Genomic DNA, 19,809 nt, shown 5'->3' on the forward strand with positions numbered 1-19,809 from the left:
TAGCTTCACAAGAGTTCTCTCAAAAACAGTATCAGGGGAAACCCAAACCAAAACAAAAACCGTGTACCCACGGTTCGCAGACGTGTGAAAACACACACACACACACACACACACACATGTATGTATGTATAGATCGATGGATAGATGCACAACCTCAAAAGGTAAGAAATATAAAAATTACTTTTGAGGACGGATAGTTGTGGTTGTTTTTCTTTGAATTGTGCTTATTGTCATTTCCCATTTAATAGAAAATCACAATACCTGGCAAGTGCCAGCCGCAGAAACCTACCTGGATCTTCTTGCATCTACCTTTCTACAAGGGAATTTCTGGTTTCCGGTGCCTGTCTGAAAACTTCTCATGTAAAAGCCATACTTAAGCCACTTTCTCCAGGGATTATTCCTCTTTAATGGGAATGGGATTATTTCTAATTTGCAGCTCTAACAGCAACGTCATTAAAGACTGGTTTTAGCCTATTGAGCTCCAAACCATTGTCACGTATACAGAGGTGGAGGAAAGAAAGGCGCTTGTGCAACAAAACGGCCGATTATGTCACCCTCCGAGTCCAGCCGCGGCCGGGGCCCACCGGCGCCGCAGCTGCAGAAGCCATCGAGCTGCTGTGCACTATCTGCAGTTGCCTCCACAGCAGCAGACGGCGACCTCCGCCGAGGTCCTGCGCGCCTCTGGGTCTCGTGCCGCACCCAGAAGTGCCGGGGTGGCGGGAGAATGAGGGGAGTTGGTAACAGCATCGCCATGGCAACAGTGACGTCCTTTTACCCTGGATCTAATTGGAGGAAACCCCGTGGCCGAAGCCGCAGCCTGCCGGCCAACCGAACTTGCCCAGGCCGACCCACCCTCCTAGCCTCCGCTTCCCCTCCCGCCCCGCCCCCGGCGCCCCCTTCCGCGCGCTCGGTTCTCATTGGCTAGGGGCGGGGCTGGAGGCGGGACTCCAGGGGAGTCGCGGCACGCCATTGGGCGGTAGCTGGAGCCTCGGCTCCGAGCTAGGCTGAGACGGGAGGGTCCTCTGCTAAAGCCAAAAGCAGATCAAAGTGGTGGGACTCGCATCGCGGCCGCGGAGACGAGAAGGTGAGCGTTAGGGGTGGCCGCGGGCGTCCTCCGGCCGCTCAGGGCCTGAGGACTGGGCGGGGGCGCAGCACTCGGGAGCGGCCGGCAGTCGCCGCCGCTCGCCTCGGGGTCCGCTCCCGGCGGGAAGGTGCGGGGCCAACGGCCGCTTCCATTTTGGGCCGGCCGGGCGGGGGTGGCGGCCGCGGCTCGCGCCGGGCCCGCGCGCCGTCCTCCGCCTCCTCCCGCGCGGCCCTCGGCCTCCCGGACGCCGGGCGCGGGCGGGCGGGGGCGAGGGAAATTCAAGCGGGCCGCGTGTGCGGGAGACAAAGCGGGCGGCGGCGGCGGGCCGCATTGTCTGACGCGCTCCCCTCCCTCCTTTTTGTCCCCGCCGGCGCCGCCCCGCCCCTCGCAGCTCTCGAGGAGGAGGACTCCCGATCCGGGTCGGCGCTCGCCCTCGCTCGCCTCGCCCTCGGCCCCGGCCCCCGCGCCATGGAGAAGACCGAGCTGATCCAGAAGGCCAAGCTGGCCGAGCAGGCCGAGCGCTACGACGACATGGCCACCTGCATGAAGGCCGTGACCGAGCAGGGCGCCGAGCTGTCCAACGAGGAGCGCAACCTGCTCTCGGTGGCCTACAAGAACGTGGTCGGGGGCCGCCGGTCCGCCTGGAGGGTCATCTCGAGCATCGAGCAGAAGACCGACACCTCCGACAAGAAGTTGCAGCTGATTAAGGACTATCGGGAGAAAGTGGAGTCGGAGCTGAGGTCCATCTGCACCACGGTCCTGGTGAGTCGGCCTCGGCGGGAGCAGGGGCGGCCGGAGCCCGGACACCTTTGTGTGGGGCTCTGGGTGGAGGGTTTCGTGGGCACCGGCCGTCGCGGGCTTGCGGAAGGTGAGCCCTGGCTACCCGGAGAGGTTATTTCAGTGCTGGCGACCCAGGGAGCCGCTTTTCCAGGGTAAGTCTTTTCCCAGATGCGAGGTTGCCAAAACTTTGAAACATCCGAGGAGGTCTGCACCAGACTGAAAATCATCTTTAACCTTTGGTTGGGAGACTGCTTGTGGCATCTGTTGGACTTCAGATAGTCGAACGAAGGCCCGGGATCTTTTCGATAAAGACTCCAGTAGGTTTTCCTAGTGATGGAAAATCTAAGCAGATAGTTCATTTTCCCAGTAAGAGTATCTGTTGAGCTTTTCTCCTAATAAAAACGGAGTGGTGGGGGGAGTGTAAATGTGGAAAGTGTACAGCCAAATCTAAAGAGCAAGATGTCCTGGTCAATTTCAGTATTTAATGACATTTCCCTAATTTATTGAAATGAATTCATTTCTGGTGTGGAGTAAGCAAAGAAAGCTTTCCAGGTTTTGGACCGACCAGTCTTAGCCAGGGTGACTGTTGGGTGGGGTAGGTGACTGCTGTGAATCACCCTTATTAGAATATTTTTAGCTTTGTCATTGCACAGATCTTTTGATTAATAATTTAAGTTTTTAAAATTTACCAGCACTCCATTCTGGAATATAAATTAAATGTTTTAATCTTTAAGAGTTACTTCTATGAACATAGTATGAAATACCTGATACTAAACTTGCCCTTTGAATGCCACCTTTGCAAGAGGCCTACTGGTTTTCAAATGTTTATTCCAATTTTATTTTAGGTGGGCTTTGAAAGACAAGCATGCTAGATTGGTGTTTTTTCAAAGGGAATAGAAGAAAAATTTCCTTCACCTTTATCATATCAGATTGGTACTTTTCTTCACCTTGTAACAATCTCCGTTAACCTACCCGTTTTTCTAATACATATATAGGTGATCCGAACCTAATCATGGCTGATGGAAATAGCTGGTAAAGGGGCAAAAAAAGCAATACAGAGAGTATGTACTAAAGTGGAGGAAACTATTGAGATTATTTGCTATGTGAAGACAAGACTTAAGCTTCAGTTCTGGTGTGGCATAGGGGAGGCACTTTTAAAAGCTCTTTGATCCAAAATTCAAGAAAGTAGTCATCTTGAAGATGAAGAGACTTTAATTTCGTATAGTTATTGACAGCATTATCTATTGTCAAGAGAAGTCTCAAGAATTCCATATGCTGAAAAGGTTTTCTAGATATGTTGCTTTTGAGCATTCTCATAGCATAGTTCAATTGCTTTTCTATTATTAGTTTGCGGTTCGTTAGTTACTATATGCAATGCAAAATTACAGTTTTCCTGTTTGCTAGCAACTTTACTCTGAGCCAAAGGAGTATTCCTTTTATTTTGTGGCTCTTACAAATTTTGGTTTTTAAGATGGTGGCATAAGTTAGTGGTGGAGAGTTGTGCCTTATTATGTGGTTTGAGGGACCAGGTGTATTAGAATAGACCTTTCATGCAGATCATTTTAATAAGAGAATCCCTGAAATTAGGACAGTCTTTTTTTTTTTTTTTAAATACCACAGAGGAAATAGAAGAGGTTTGCTTGATTAATCTGAGACATGGATGCATAAATTAATCACATTCTTAGTAAAATGACTTATGAAACTAATTCTGGCCTGATGACCAATCTATAAAAAATATCACAGGAGAGCACATCTTCAGGTTTGGCAACTGTATGTGAGAGCTCTCTGTGTGGAAGGCATTGCGCTAGGCAATGTAGGGAAGAACAAAGCGGAGAATCATAGATTTTGCATATGAAAAATGCATGAACATGAATTATACAAGATAATTCCCACAAAATGGTTCTAAACAAAATGCTATATAGTTTAAAGAAAACAGAAACCTCAGAAAAGGCTTCACAGAGATAGTGGCTTCAGGTAAGCATTGAGGGAAGAGGTTTGGGAGGGGCTGCCAATGTTCCAGGCAGAAGCATATTCAAGATGGTGCTTGTTCAAGGGAGAGCTTTCATTCTAACTGGAGTAGGGTCTGAAGAACCATGGCAGGAGAAAAGCCCGGAGAGGAGGGTAGGAACCATAATTTATAAGAGAAAGTCAAAGTGAGGAGGTTTTCTTCATTTGCCTGGCAGGGTGCAGATATGAAAGATTTCTTGAATGGTGTGCATATGGCAGCATCAAGAATTAATGGCTTGTGCTAACTAACCAGCCTATAATTGGGTCTCACAGACAAGGAACTGATAGACAAATGAAGTAAGATCTGATGATTGATAGTAATTTATGTATTTATTTGTTTGCAGTGCTGGGGACCAGACCCAGCCTCTCTTACACTAGGCAAATGCTGTACCACTGAGCCTTACTGCTTTTTTTAAAAATTTGACAGATTAGTAATTTAATAAGGAGTCTTTTGAAATAATGAGAGAAGAAGAATGAAGCCTAAAGTTTCTGAACGTGCATGCTAAAATGAGGTATTCTTTTTTCCTTTGGTGAATGGTAAGGAGAATTTGATGTGAAGGAAGGTGAGACTGACTTGGTTATAGAGAAACATGAAAAAGCTACATTTTTGATCAGAATAGCAGAGATTCTCAGCCTCTTTCCCTTTCATAGAGTAATTTGGAGGTGGAAATTCTTTTGATCTTTTATTCAAAATGTACAATGTGTACAACCCTCAGCCCATTTAATAATCATTATATTGAGAAAGGTTTTTAATGAACTGTGAAATCAGAAAAAAGGCTAAAAAACAAATGAGTACTGTAAAGAGCAGAGGGAATTAAGAGGGCCAGAATGACCAAAACCAAACTCTTAGTGGAGATCTGAGAGAAGTTGAAACATCACAGGTTGTCTCTGTTAATGTCATTTGTATAAGCAGAGAGTTGGGATAGAATTTCTAGATCTTTTCCAGATCTTTTTTAAAAATATTTTTTAGTTGTAGATGGACACAGTACCTTTATTTTATTTTATTTATTTATTTTTACGTGGTGCTGAGGATCAAACCCAGTGCCTCACACGCGTTAGGCAAGCACTCTACTACTGAGCCACGACCCCAGCCCCAGGACCTTTCCAATTCTTAGATTTGGGGACTAGGTAAAGTTAAATCAACTCAGACCTCTGCTCTGACTTCCTTCTACCTGTAGAGTGAATAGTTTTTAAAGTCCTATGTTGAACATGTCAAAAATAAATGAAATATTGAAAAACTAGTGACTAGTGAGATGACTTCAGAAAGAAGTAATGCAGAAGTCATTGGTAATCTTAATGTTGGGAATTACTAAGAACTTGGAGGTGAAATAAGGGCCGATCAAAGGGTTCCATAAAGCTTCTCTGGAACAAAATTTGACATTTACAAAGTTGATGACCTGAGAATAAAAACCAGACTTTTAGAGTATATGCAAGATATAATCTGTCTCAGACACCACCGTATTATCCTCTCCTACAGACTAATTTCAGTAGTCTACTTTAGTATAATGCAGTTTCAAAAACTGAAGTGTATATATATATTTTTTTTTTTTTTTTTTTTTTTTAATTAGAATCACTGAAAATAGCACATAGAGAATCTCTTAAAAGTCTGTGTGGTTGTGTAACAGCTCTATAACCTTATTTCAGTAATTCATTTAAATTTAGTTGTGTTCTAAATTAAATTAGTCTCTTAATGAAAATGTGACTCCTGTACTCTCATCATTTCGGAGTAAGATTGATGTGTTGTTCTTGATAGTTAATAAATTTTAATGCAATTTTCTTGGCATAATGGGAAAAGTATGAGGTCTGGAATCAGTTTTTTAATTATTTCTCTATTACCTTACAGTTTGGTGACTACTGGCAAGTTTCTTCATCTCTCAACCTGTTTTTTGTTTTTTTTGTTTTTTTTTTTTTAATCTATAAATTGGGGATAGTGATGCCTGCCTTTATAGGGTTGTAGTTAGAATAATAGCTAATAACTGATGTATATGGGACATTTACAGTACACTACACACTGTTTTAAGCATTTTACATACTTATTCTGTTTCCAAAATTTAGATTGGTAGTATTATTTTAAGATTAAGGGAACTCTGAGGCATAAGGAAGTGGGTACCTTGGTCAAGATTTCAAGGCTAATAAGTAGTAGAGCATTTGAACCTAAGTTGTATGATCCCAAATGAAATGAAATAAAACAAAACAAAGGAGTCCTTTAAGGTACATGGTAGTGACTTAAGACCACAGTGTTAGTCTTCAGGGGAATTTATGTATTTCAATAAACATGATGTAAGGTTTATAACTTAGGAAGGAAGGAAAATCGATCTTTGGACTAACCTCCCAGAGTCTATATAATACTGAGGACTTCCTTATTTATAAGGATATTGCAATAAGAATCTAAAATATTTAGGGGTTTTGCCCTTAGATTGTAAGCTTATTGAAGCTAAGAGTCATGTGCGGTTTTGTTTGTTTTTTAATAAAAAGTAAAGTGGACTGAGTGTGGTGAAATCCTAGCTACTTGGGACAGTGAGGCAGAAGAGTTGTAAGGTCAAGAACAGCCTGGGCAGGGCAACTCTGAGACCCTGTCTCAAAATCAAAAGGTCTGGGCAGTTAACTTTGGTAGAGTGCTTGCTTAACATGATGGAGGACCTGGCACCAAAACTAAAACAGAAAGTAAAATAGAATGGAATATTCTAAGTGTAAGCTTAGAGCAGTGTTTCTCAACCATATTTTGCCCACTCTCCATCCCCTAGGAAACTTTTGGCCACATCTGGAGGCATTTTTTGGTTGTCAAGACTAGGAAGTGAAAAGAATGCTGAGCATGTGTGCTACTGACATGTGGGTAGAGGCCTGAATGCTGCTGAGCATCATAAAATGTACAAGACCGCCCCCAACCACTGGCCAAGAGTTACCTATCCCCAAATGCCAGTAAAAAAAATTGAGAACCCCTGGATTAAAATGAACTCTATTAAAGTTGTACTGAATGTATGCTTGTCCCTTGGGTTCTTGGTAATATGTTGGCATCTTACCTGAACCATTTGTCTAGACTTACTACTTTCTCCCTTGTCAATATTGTGTGTATGGTTATTTAACTCTACAGTTCACCTTACTGAAATATACTTAGTGGGTCTGTATTTTCCAAGTGCCACTTCATGATTACCTCTGAAAGCCCTGAAATTTAATATTTTAAAAACTTGGCCCAGTGGCTCAGGAGGCTGAGGCAGGAGGATGGAGTGTTCAAAGCCCGCCTAAGCAACTCAGTGAGACCCTGTCTCTAAATAAAATACAAGAAATGGTTAGGATGTGGCCTAGTGGTTAAGGTCCCATGGGTTCAATCCCCGGTACCAAAAAATAAACTTGGCACAGATTAAAAAAGACTAACTGAAATTATACTGAAATCTTTTAGGAAAATTGATGAACTACAAATATTCTGCCTCCTTCATAACTCCCACTAATAGTGTGGCATATGTGGTCTATATTTTTAACCCTGTGGTCTGTTTATTTGCATGTTCTATAATTTTACTAATATCCTGTTGAAAATTAGGTTTTAAACAACTTTCTCCATTATAAGTAACATTGGGAATAACATCCTTTTTTGCATGTTTTATGCTAGGATTTATTTATAAAGTTCTCAGGAATGAAATTTCCGAATCAAAAGGTTTGCATTTTCCCTATAAAAGCCCTCTGAAAAGATTGTGAATTACATTGTCAGCCCCTGGGTTGAGAATAGTCATTTCTCTTTGCCCTCTCCAGCACAGGTAGGTTTGTAAGGATAACAAAAATCTAGCTACAGAAGGATCTAACTGTTATACCTCCATGTTTAGTATTGGATGTAATGAGGACTTTACTGCCTTGGTTTTCCCAAAGGGATAATTATCACAACTAATTTTTGTCTCATATGTAGTTCCACTTATAAAGTGATACCATAATTTTGTAGCAGAAATAAAGTGACGTTTGATTTTTTCTTTTTTTTTTTTTAATGATACCATAGCATGGGATTTGTTAGTTGAGTGCTTAACAGTTGGGAAATCTTAATTATATATGATGTTCTTTTATGATATTTATTAAGAGCAGTTTGTACTTAGCAAAGTGAGCACAGAAAATATCTTTTGAGTTGGCACTGTTGACTTCCTGGGTGTCAAAAGAATAGTATAGAAATGCATCATGTACATACTATGGAGAGAAAAATCTTACAGTTCATATTTCATAGGTAAATCAGTGGTGGATAGTTCTTGAAAGCATTGTTTGCATATTGAGTATTAAAGTTAAAATGACGATAATATTGATCACTTCAGACTAATGAGAGATAGAAGAAACGAGTGTCAATGAACTAATGTAGTTGCATCTGACTTTAGTGGGAATTCTTTGTACTGTTCTCTCTTCCTGTATTTTTAAAGTTTTCCATAATAAAAAAAGGTGTGTTCCCTCACCTCTATAAATTCTACTCCTAGGTGTTTACATAGGACCAATGAACACACAAGTCTAGAAAAAAGGCCTGTTTGGTGTTGTAGTCCATGCCTGTAATCTCAGCTGCTCAGGAGGCTGAAGCAGGAGGATCACAAGTTCAGAACCAGCCTCAGCAACTTAGCAAGGCACTTAACAACTCAGTGAGACCCTGTCTCTAATTAAATATTAAAAAAGTGCTGGGAATTTCCTTTTATTTAAAAATATATAAATTATAGGATGCTGACTTCCATTGTGGACCATATTCTAGGGTGGTTCACAAACTTCTTGGTCTCAGGATCCCTTTGCACAGCTTAAAAATATGGCCCTCAAAAGTTTTGTTTGTATAGATTAAATCTATGTATATTTTACATAATTAGAAATTAAAAGTTTCTATAAGTCATTTGAGATAATTACTGACTTGTTTAGAATAATAAACCCATTAGAAGTTAATGTGTTTTTAAATTGTAAAACATGCAAAACAAAGTTTACCATTTTTTGGCTGGGTGAGGTGGCGCATGCTTGTAATCCCAGTGGTTCTGGAGGCTGAGGCAGGAGGATTGTGAGTTCAAAGCCAGCCTCAGCAAAAGCGAGGCTGAGTAACTCAGTGAGACCCTGTCTCTAATTAAAATATAAAATAAGACGGGGTGTGGCTCAATGGTCAGGTGCCCCTGAGTTCAATCCTTGGTACCCCCCAGAACTTTACCATTTTAAGTGTACTGTTCTGTGGCATTAACCACATTCATACTGTGTGCAACCCATCCATCCCTAAACGTCTCCATCTCCATTAAACACTAACTCTGTTCTTCATCCTCAACCTCTGCCGACCTCTATTCTACTTTTTGATTTATGAATGTGACTGCTGTAGGTGCCTTGCATGAATAGAATAACTTTTTTGAAGAAAGAATAACAAAATCGAATGGGAATAGTAGCGTTGCTTTACTTTGGATCTGTTGTAGCTCCATCATGTCTTTTGGAGCTTCTGGAAAACTGCTCTCCTGAGAATGACGGTGGGATAAAAGCAGATAGCTTCCAGTGCTTTGTGCCTCTGTCCTTTTCCACACAGAGAGGGTGTGGGGGAGACCTCGGGAGGTCCACTGACTACACACCATTTTTTTAAAAATTGCATCTCTTCTTATTCTCAAAACATGATGCTATTAAATAAAGTCCAGGAGGTATTGGGCTGGGGTTTCCATTGCTTTAAGTGAGGCAGAACTGAGCCCTGGGGGTGTGAGAAAATCATCTCACAAAGCTAGCAGCAACTCCAGTGCGAAGGTAAAGGACTTACATCATATCACAAGCATATCCCCCAGTGCGATCAAGCATGGGTTCCAGCTCTTACAGAATAGAAGTGAAAGTAAACTGCTTTGAGCAGACAGCTGAGCAAGAGGACCTAATACTTGGAAGGGTCTGGTGGGAGGAAGTGGGGAAGGTAAAAAATAGGGATCTTCTCCTTCCTTTCTGTTACTACTTAAAAGGAGAGGCACATGACCTCAGCATAGGGCCAAGTAAGTAGTAACTAGTTGGATCCCATTAGGAGCCAGACCAGAGTTGGTCAGCTGGCATGGCCAGGGGATAGAATGCTGGCTGTAAGAATGGAGACAAACTCTTTGTGTTTCTGTGCAGCTTGTTTCCCAACCTCTACTACTCCTCATGACTGGCCTTCTCTGGGTTTTCATGATCCATGATAACCTTATTAGTGATGAGTGAGAAACCAAGGCCACTATAACTTCTGGTACTGTGCTCATGCCAAGAGCATCTGCTCACACCACTTCTGCAGCAGGTGACATTCTGCCACAGTCCCAAAGTTGGGGCCTGCCACCAATACGTAGGTACCTTCATGTAGCTCTTGCTGATCCCCTATTTGTTTCTAGGTACTGAGAACCTTCTGCCTCCTATTCCAGTTGTAAGCCTCAGATGTGGCTGGAAAATAAATTCCAAATCTTTCATCACTAGGCCCTTTTGAGAGGGTTCTGGCCACGGAAGCCAGGTAGTTTAATGTGATCCCAGATCAGCATATCTCCAACCTCAAACTTGAGGTTGAGCCCTCCAGCTGCATTGGTGACTGCCAAAGTGTCCACACCCAGAAGCCCAAAGACCTCACAGGGAGTATCACCTTCCAAAGCGGGTGGCCTTTCTACATGTGGAACTGCCCTGTTTCATCATACATCTCGTCATCCAGGAACCCAAACACTAGTCTGCCAGCATGACCTGACACTGTGCTTCAGGAAAAGTTGGGTATCTCACTGTTGTCAAAGACCTGGGCCTGAGTTAATTTATCTGTCAGAGCTTCTAACCCAGATCCACAGATCACTGCCACTGGAGGTCAGTGCATGGTGTAAGAGAAAGCTGTTCTGATAATCTTCACGTGTGGATTTGTTCTCCACACCCTCCCAGTGATCCCACTTCTGCTCCGATCAGCTCCTTTGAGCTGCATGGTGGTGGTCACGAGGTCTCATCTGCACGGTTCCTTGACTGCACCTTGAAAGCTGCTTGCTGCTCTAGGGAAAATTCATTACTGTGGTGTTGCTTGAGTAGTCATTATATGGTTGTGTTGATATATTTTTTTCCCACATTCATCTAAGCTTAATTGTTTACCTGACTCTCTGAATCCAATACTTATACAATATCTTTACAAATAATCTGCAAAGTATTTGTGTCTTGGTAATAAACAGTGATTTTACATACAGAATTTGTCAGTCAACTAGATCTGTATATTAAAAAATAGAATAAAAGGTTTCACATGCTTTAATAGTTTGTTTTCACTAAACTGCTCTAATGCAGTGGTTCTGAATTGTGTGCAGTTTTAGCACCTGGTGTTGATTTTTTTTTAAGTATTTATTTATTTTTTAATTTATTTTTATTGTAAACAAATGGATACATGTTGTTTCTGTTTCTACATGGAGTAACAGCATACCATTTGCATACTCATATACTTACATAGGGTAATGATGTTTGATTCATTCTGTTATTTTTTCCTTCCCCCCACCACTCCCACCCCTCTTTTCCCACCCCTCTTTTCCCACTATACAGTCCTTCCTTCCTCCATTCTTGCACCCCTCCCACCCCCCATTATGTGTTATCATCCACTTATCAGTGAGATTCGTTCTTTGGATTTTTGAGATTGGCTTATCTCACTTAGCATGATGTTCTCCAATTGCATCCATTTACTTGCAAATACCATAATTTTATTATTCTTTATAGCTGAGTAATATTCCATTGTATATACATACCACAGTTTCTTTATCCATTCATCAATTGAAGGACATCTAGGTTGGTTCCACAGTCTGGCTATTGTGAATTGAGCAGCTGTGAACATTGATGTGGCTATATCTCTGAAGTATGCTGATTTTAAGTCCTTTGGGTATAGGCTGAGGAGTGGGATAGCTGGGTCAAATGGTGGTGGGTCCATTCCAAGTTTTCTAAGGAATCTCCACACTGCTTTCCAGAGTGGCTGCACTAATTTGCAGCCCCACCAGCAATGTATGAGTGCACCTTTTTCCCCACATTCTCTCCAACACCTATTGTTGCTTGTGTTCTTGATAATCGCCATTCTAATTGGGGTGAGATGGAATCTTAGTGTAGTTTTGATTTGCATTTCTCTTATTACTAAAGATGGTGAACATTTTTTCATATGTTTGTTGATTGCTTGTAGATCTTCTGTGAAGTATCTGTTCATATTCTTAGCCCATTTGTTGATTGGGTTATTTGTATTCTTCATGTAGAGTTTTTTGAGTTCTTTATATATTCTGGAAATTAGTGCCCTATCTGAAGTATGAGTGGCAAAGATATTCTCCCACTCTGTAGGCTCTCTATTCGCATTGCTGATAGTTTCCTTTGCTGAGAGAAAACTATTTAGTTTGAATCTGTCCCAGTTATTGATTCTTGCTTGTATTTCTTGTGCTATGGGAGTCCTGTTAAGGAAGTCTGATCCTAAGCCAACAAGTTGAAGATTTGGACCTACTTTTTCTTCTATAATCTGCAGGGTCTCTGGTCTGATTTCAAGGTCTTTGATCCATTGTGAGTTGATTTTTGTGCAGGGTGAGACATAGGGGTTTAGTTTCATTCTGTTCCATATGGATTTCCAGTTTTCCCAGCAACATTTGTTGAAGAGGCTATCTTTTCTCCATTGCATATTTTTGGCACCTTTGTCTAGTATGAGAAAATTGTATTTATTTGGGTTTGTGTCCGTGTCCTCTATTCTGTACCATTGATCTACCTGTCTATTTTGGTGCCAATACCATGCCATTTTTGTTACTACTGCTTTGTAGTATAGTTGAAGTTCTGGTATTGCGATACCCCGTTTCATTCTTCCTGCTAAGGATTGCTTTAGCTATTCTGGGTTTCTTATTCTTCCAGATGAATTTCATGATTGATTGCTCTATTTCTGTAAGGTACGTCATTGGAATTTTAATTGGAATTGCGTTAAATCTGTATAGCACTTTTGGTAGTATGGCCATTTTGACAATATTAATTCTGCCTATCCAAGAACATGGGAGATCTTTCCATCTTCTAAGGTCTTCCTCAATTTCTTTCTTCCAATGTTTTGTAGTTTTCATTGTAGAGATCTTTTACCTCTTTGGTTAGATTGATTTCCAAGTATTTTATTTTTTTTTTTTGAGGCTATTGCAAATGGAGTTGTTTTCCTCATTTCCCTTTCAGCTGTTTTGTCACTTGCGTATAAAAATGCTTTAGATTTATGCATGTTGATTTTATAGCCTGCTATTTTGCTGAATTCATTGATGAGTCTGGAAGTTTTCTAGAGGAGGTTTTTGGATCCTCTAAATATAGAATCATGTCATCCGCAAATAGTGACAGCTTAAATTCCTCTTTTTCTATTCGTATCCCTTTAATTTCTTTGGTCTGCCTAATTGCTCTGGCTAGAGTTTCGAGGACAGTGTTGAATGAAAGTGGTGAAAGAGGACATTCCTGTCTTGTTCCCGTTTTTAAAGGGAATGGTTTCAGTTTTTCTCCATTAAGAATGATGTTGGCCATGGGCTTAGCATAAATAGCCTTTACAATGTTCAGGTATGTTCCTACTATCCCTATTTTTTCTAGTGTTTTGAGCATGAAGCGGTGTTGTATTTTGTCAAACGCTTTTTCTGCATCAATTGAAATGACCATATGATTCTTATCCTTAAGTCTATTGACATGATGGATTACATTTATTGATTTACGGATTTTTTTTTGTTTTGTTTTTGGTTTTTGGGTGCTGGGGATCGAACCCAGGGCCTTGTGCTTACAAGGCAAGCACTCTACCGACTGAGCTATCTCCCCAGCCCCTGATTTACGGATGTTAAACCATCCTTGCATTCCAGGGATGAACCCCACTTGATCGTGGTGCACAATTTTCTTAATATGTTTTTGGATAGGGTTTGCCAGTATTTTGTTAAGGATCTTTGCATCTATATTCATCAAGGATATTGGTCTAAAATTTTCTTTCCTTGATGCGTCTTTGCCTGGTTTGGGTATGAGGGTGATATTAGCTTCATAGAATGAGTTTGGTAGGGTACCCTCCTTTTCTATTTCCTGGAATACTTTGTGAAGTATTGGAATGAATTCTTCTTTGAATGTCTTGTGGAACTTGGCTGAGAATCCTTCTGGTCCTGGGCTTTTCTTGGATGGTAGATTTTTAATGGCTTCTTCTATTTCATTGCTTGATATTGATCTGTTTAAATCCTCCTGGTTCAGTTTGGGAGGAGCATATGTCTCTAGAAATTTGTCAATGTCTTCGGTAGTTTCTATTTTGTTGGAATACAGATTTTCAAAGTAGCTTCTCATTATGTTCTGTATCTCAGTGGTGTCTGTCATGATATTTCCTTTTTCATCACAAATTTTAGTAATTTGAGTCTTCTCTCCTTCTCTTCGTTAGTGTGGCTAAGGGTTTGTCTATTTTGTTTACTATCTCAAAGAACCAACTTTTTGTTTTGTCAATTTTTTGAATTGTTTCTTTTGTTTCAATTTCATTGATTTCAGCTCTGATTTTAATTATTTCCTATCTTCTACTACTTTTGCTGTTATTCTGTTCTTCTTTTTCTAGGGCTTTGAGCTGTAATGTTAGGTCATTTAGTTGTTGACTTTTCACTCTTTTCTGGAATGCTCTGCATGCAGTGAATTTTCCTCTTAGTACTGCTTTCATAGTGTCCCAGAGATTTTGATATGTTGTATCATCGTTCTCATTGACCTCTAAGAATTTTTTTATCTCCTCCCTGATGTTTTTTGTTATCCATGTTTCATTCAATAGCATATTATTTAGTGTCCAGGTGTTGGAGTAATTTCCCTTTTTTATTTTGTCATTGATTTCTGCTCTCAGTCCATTATGATCTGATATGTCTATTAAGTCTAGGTTATTGATTGTGTTATTGAGTCCTATGGTTTCTTTGGTTGGTTTTTGTTTGGAAGATCTATCTAGTTGTGACAGCAGTGCATTAAAGTCACCCAGAATTATTGTGTTGTGGTCTATTTGATTCCTGAAATTGAGAAGGATTTGTTTGATGTACAGGGATGCACCATTGTTTGGGGCATAAATATTTACTATCATTATATCTTCCTGATTTATGGTTCCCTTAAGCAGTATGAAATGTCCTTCTTTATCCCTTCTGACTAACTTTGGCTTGAAGTCCATTTTATCTGATATGAGGATGGAAACCCCCGCTTTTTTACTGAGTCCATGTGTGTGGTAGGTTTTTTCCTATCCTTTCACCTTTAGTCCGTGGATGTCTTTTTCTATGAGATGAGTCTCTTGCAGGCAGCCTATTGTTGGGTCTTTCTTTTTAATCCATTCTGCCAGTCTGTGTCTTTTGATTGATGAGTTTAGGCCATTAACGTTCAGGGTTATTATTGAGATATGATTTGTATTCCCAGTCATTTGGCTTATTTTTGGTTTTTAAGTTGGCTTGGTTCCTCCTTTGAGTGGTTTTTCTCTAAGGTAGTTCCTCCTTTTGCTGACCTCCATTGTTTTTCATTTCCTCCTCATGGAATATTTTGTTGAACATTCTGTAGTGCAGGCTTTCTATTTGTAAATTCTTTTAACTTTTGTTTATCATGGAAGGATTTTATTTCATCTTCAAATCTGAAGGTTAGTTTTGCTGGGTATAGGATTCTTGGTTGGCAACCATGTTCTTTCTGAGCTTGAAATACGTTGTTCCAGGCCCTTCTAGCTTTTAGAGTCTGGGTTGAGAAGTCGGCTGCTATCCGTATTGGTATTCCCCTATATGTAATGATGCTTTTCTCTCATGGCCTTCAAAATCCTATCTTTATTTTGAATGTTAGGCATTTTCATTATAATGTGCCTTGGTGTGGACCTGCTGTGATTTTTGTGCATTTGGTGTTCTGTAAGCCTCTTGTATCTGATTTTCCATTTCATTCTTCAGGTTTGGGAAATTTTCTGATATTATTTCATTGAATAGGTTGTTCATTCCTTTGGTTTGTATCTCTGTGCCTTCCTCAATCCCAATAATTCTTAAATTTGGTCTTTTCATGATGTCCCATAGTTCTTAGAGATTCTGTTCATGATTTCTTACCATCTTCTCTGTTTGGGCAACTTTATTTTCCAGATTAAATATTTTGTCTTCATTGTCTGAGGTTCTGACTTCCAAGTGGAGTCCTTTTCTGACATTTCTTTTAACATACTGTCATTGGATTCTATTAATATAGAATCTAGATTTGTTTGGATCATTTTCTTTCCTTGTTTTTTCATGTTGTTCATGTATCTTCCCCTCTAGCAGTGCAGATCTGGGGTATTACAGATTTCCCCCTATAGGCGTATAGTGGCTCTATAGGTTTCCAAAACCCTTTCTTTAAGGGGAGATCAATATTAGCAGTGCCCAGTTCAGACACTATGCAATCCTAAACCAAATAGCCCCTATGAGGACAATAACAAAATTGTCATAATAAACAGAATGAGTTCAGATATTATCTTTAGTAAAACAAACATTTGCAATAAGGTCTGCAGTTTCTAATGGAGGATGAAAAGGATGCAGAGGGATGTAGAATGTGGCTGTTAATGGGATAAGAAAAAAATATACAGAAGTTCTAGAAAATAGAAAGGGTGAGAGTGTAATCAAAAGAAATTGGATGTTAGCATGCAAAAAAGGGAGAAAGAGACTCTGAGGGAACAGGTAAACAAAAGGAAAAGAGAGCAAGAAAAGTAAAGAAATAGAAACTTAAACTTTTTCAATAAGGAGAAAAAAGAAAATCTACAGTATAACAGTCATATAGTAATGAAACCTCCCAGAGTTCAGTAGCCTGATGCATGAGAGGTACCTGACAATGAGCTTCAAGCCTCCAGCAGGCGTCTCGGGATGGGTTTTGCCCCACCTAAAGATCATAGCTATGGCTTCCAGGATTATCCAAGATGGCTGCTCTGGCTTCGAAATGTGTTGGCAAATGGGGAGCTGCAGCTCAGGGTGTGGCTGTGGTCAGCAGGAGGTCCTGGAGGTGGGATGCGGTTGGTCAGGCAGGGGTCCTGGAGGTCGGGTGTGTTTGGTGTGGTTGTGGGATCCTGGAGGCCGGTTGCAATCAGTCAGTCTGGGGTCCTGGTGATAGGACTCAGTCAGTTGGTCTGGGGGTCCTGCTGGCAGGGAGCAGTCAGTCAGATGAGTGCCCCAGAGGCAGGGAGTGATCAGTCAGGCTGAGGGATCCTGGAGATAGGGCTCAGTCAGTCTGGTGTTGATATTTTTAAAACATTCCCCTCCTCACTTTCCTGCCTCTTTGCCCACCAAATTTTCCTAGGAATATAGGTTTGGAAACCAGAAAAATCACAGGCGTGCTAATGAAGAAAAGAGGAAAACTTGATTTTAAAGATCAGGTAATAAGTATCCTTGATAATTCCTAAAAAACTAACCAGAGACCTGATACAATGGAATACCTCTGCTTCCTTATATTGAAAATGGTATACAGTTAATAGTTTCTTCATTCTCTTCCCCCAGTACCCATCTACAAAGCAGAGTTAGCATGCTTGAAATTCATGGATGATAGTCCTTTGAAGCTGGTTCTATTTAGTTTTGAAAAATAAATAGTACACCTGGTTAACTGTAAGCCAGCATGGTCAAAGAATTTATCAGTGAAACTTGTCTTTTACACCAGTCTTGACTGTCCATCTGTTTTTTTGTTTTAATTTCAGATGAGCCGTATTCCATGATTTCTTTGTCATATGTACCTTTTGTTCCAATTGGTTTAGCATAGTGTAGTACTAGGTGTTCTGTAAGGTATATTTAGTTAGTTTACTTTGACTTTTAAACATACGTTCTTTGTTTGCTGCAGGCCTTATTTTAGAAAATGGAGAAACAGCGATGCAAGTGGTGAGATTTTATGATAAACTATAAATTGAATATAAATGCTTCCTTTCTAAAGGACAGTTGTGGGTTGCTGTTTGTGTCAGGGTGATTGTGACAAATAAATTGTGGGAAAGTGTATAAAAATGCTTTAAAATCTTAAATGATAGTGATCTTCAGATTTCTTTCTGCCCTGTTAACTAATTGATATTACTCATCTAGAGTTAACATTGCCATTTCCCCTCTTGTTTTGCTCATTCCACCAAACAGACATTATATAGCTCACAATTTTTGTTCTTTTAAAATTTTTTTAAATTTTGCTCTGTAGTATTAAGATACATAATTAAACTAGGTGTTCTGATTTTCAGTTATTTGGGACTATGCATGGTTTTTTAAAAAATATCTTTTTAGTTGTCAATGGACCTTTATTTATATGTGGCACTGAGAATTGAACCCAGTGCCTCTCACATGCTAGCGTGCTACCAGTGAGTCACAACCCCAGCCCAAGAGTTCACACTTCTTCTATTTAGCAAATACTGTTGATAATTTGGGGCCTCAGTGCAGAGTCCAGGTATTTGGTTCTTAGTGATGTCAAAAGCAAAAAGTTCATAGCCGTGGGTATGGCTAGGTGGTAGAACTTTCTTGCCTAGCATGCACAGGGCCCTATGTATGAGTCCCAGTAGGCAAAAAACAAAAACCTTAAGGAATGCTTATAATCCCAGCTACTGAAGAGACTGAGGCAGGATTGCAAGTTCAAGACCAGCCTGGGTAATTTAACAAAACCCTGTGTCAAAATAAAAAGGAATTGGACTGTGGATGTAGCTCAGAGGTAGAGAACTCTTGGGTTCAATCTGCAGTAATTTTAAAAAGCCTTAAAGAGTTTGGAAGAATTGAATATCCCAATTGTATAGTTAATTTTTACAAAATATATCTTTTAATATATTTTTTAAAATTTTAAATAACTTCATTGTCTAAGGACTGATATTGAAAGAGGGAAATTGTATGTGAAATAACTATGTTCTTGAACAAATTAAGATGAGAGAGAGGATTCAAAACTCCAAGTAACCTGGTAGATTTAGAATAACAGTAGTTGGGAATTAAGGCTTCACTTTCTTTTAATGATTAACTCTACATCTCTTAGAGACGTGGGTGATCTTTTTAATAGAGGTCTTTTTTGTACATGTGTGGTACTGGGGATTGAATACTTGAATATCATTTACAGTGGGTTTTGTTTGTTTTGCGTGTGTGTTTTTGGATTTTTTTTTTTTTTTTTTTTTTTTTTTTTTTTTTTTGTGCCAGGGATTGAACTATCAGGGGTGCTTAACCACTGAGCAACATCCCCAGTCCTTTTTTGTATTTTATTTGGAGACGGGGTCTTGCTGAGTTGCTTAGGGCCTCACTAAGTTGCCGAGACTGACTTTGAACTCACCATCTTCCTGCCTCAGTCTCTCGAGCTGCTGAGAGAACAGGTGTGCACCACCATGCCTGGCCTTATTTACTTTTAAATTTGTGTTGTTTCTACTGTGAATGATACTTTATTTCACGTCCTTTTTGTTTACAACTGAAATTCTGGGAATTCAAGGTTAACATCCTTGTCTTTGAGCTTCTTATAGATACCAGAAAAGGTCTCAGCTTGTTTTCACGTTGTTATGCTGTGCCTTGTGCAACTGAACCTTCATGAGCAGCTACCATCCAGTTTCCTGCAGACCCTCTTGCACACAGTTTCACTTGGAAAGACCAGTTTCTCAAGGATCAGGTCGTGTACAGCTGTCAGTTCCTGGGATGCTTTTGCTTATTTTTGGTGTGACTTTCTCTAGTTGGCTTAGGCAAAACTCTGAGCAAAAGACCACATGCTTCCCACTGAACTTTTTCTCCAGTTCATGCACTAGCTGGACTTGAATTTTCTGGAAAGATTTCATTTGAGTACCTGTAACAAAAATTACATCTTTCTGGCTATCTCCAACTTTACTTGGCTGCTATAGCTGGGCCTCAGGGTCTGAGTTTAGCTCTAGCTCTGGCTTCTTGCCATTGGGCTTAACCAAAAATAATGGTGCTGAAACCAAACCTGTCTTGGTCCTGGGAGAGCACAGAGGTTCAACAGGCAGTGCCTGCTGTCCAGAGTACCTCAGGGCCTTCCTTGCTAAGTTGCCCAGCAGCGATTTTATTGCTCAAGGCAGGTTTCTGAACTCTGCTTTTAATCTAAATGGTCTAGTAAATGTTTATAAAACA

The 19,809-nt window shown here is 40.4% G+C and overlaps 1 protein-coding gene and 1 pseudogene across 2 annotated transcripts in view; one reads left to right on the forward strand and one right to left on the reverse strand.

The window, feature by feature from the left end:
- Positions 1-947: 947 nt before the first annotated feature.
- YWHAQ (tyrosine 3-monooxygenase/tryptophan 5-monooxygenase activation protein theta) overlaps positions 948-19,809 on the forward strand; it is a 42,194-nt gene continuing 23,332 nt past the window's right edge. Inside the window, exons 1-2 of the mRNA XM_079111573.1 lie at positions 948-1,084; positions 1,476-1,846. Of these exons, the coding sequence (XP_078967699.1) occupies positions 1,553-1,846 (294 nt within the window). The 5' untranslated portion in view covers positions 948-1,084; positions 1,476-1,552. The remainder of the gene's footprint in view (positions 1,085-1,475; positions 1,847-19,809) is intronic.
- Positions 3,336-10,742, reverse strand: LOC306644568 (purine nucleoside phosphorylase-like; annotated as a pseudogene). Its single transcript has 2 exons — positions 10,712-10,742; positions 3,336-10,624 (listed from the first exon to the last, which is right to left on the reverse strand). The product of its transcript is annotated as a purine nucleoside phosphorylase-like (transcript).

This window comes from Sciurus vulgaris (assembly GCF_902686455.1).
Source record: "Sciurus vulgaris genome assembly, chromosome: 14".
In the NCBI taxonomy this organism is placed as follows: Eukaryota; Metazoa; Chordata; class Mammalia; order Rodentia; family Sciuridae; genus Sciurus; species Sciurus vulgaris.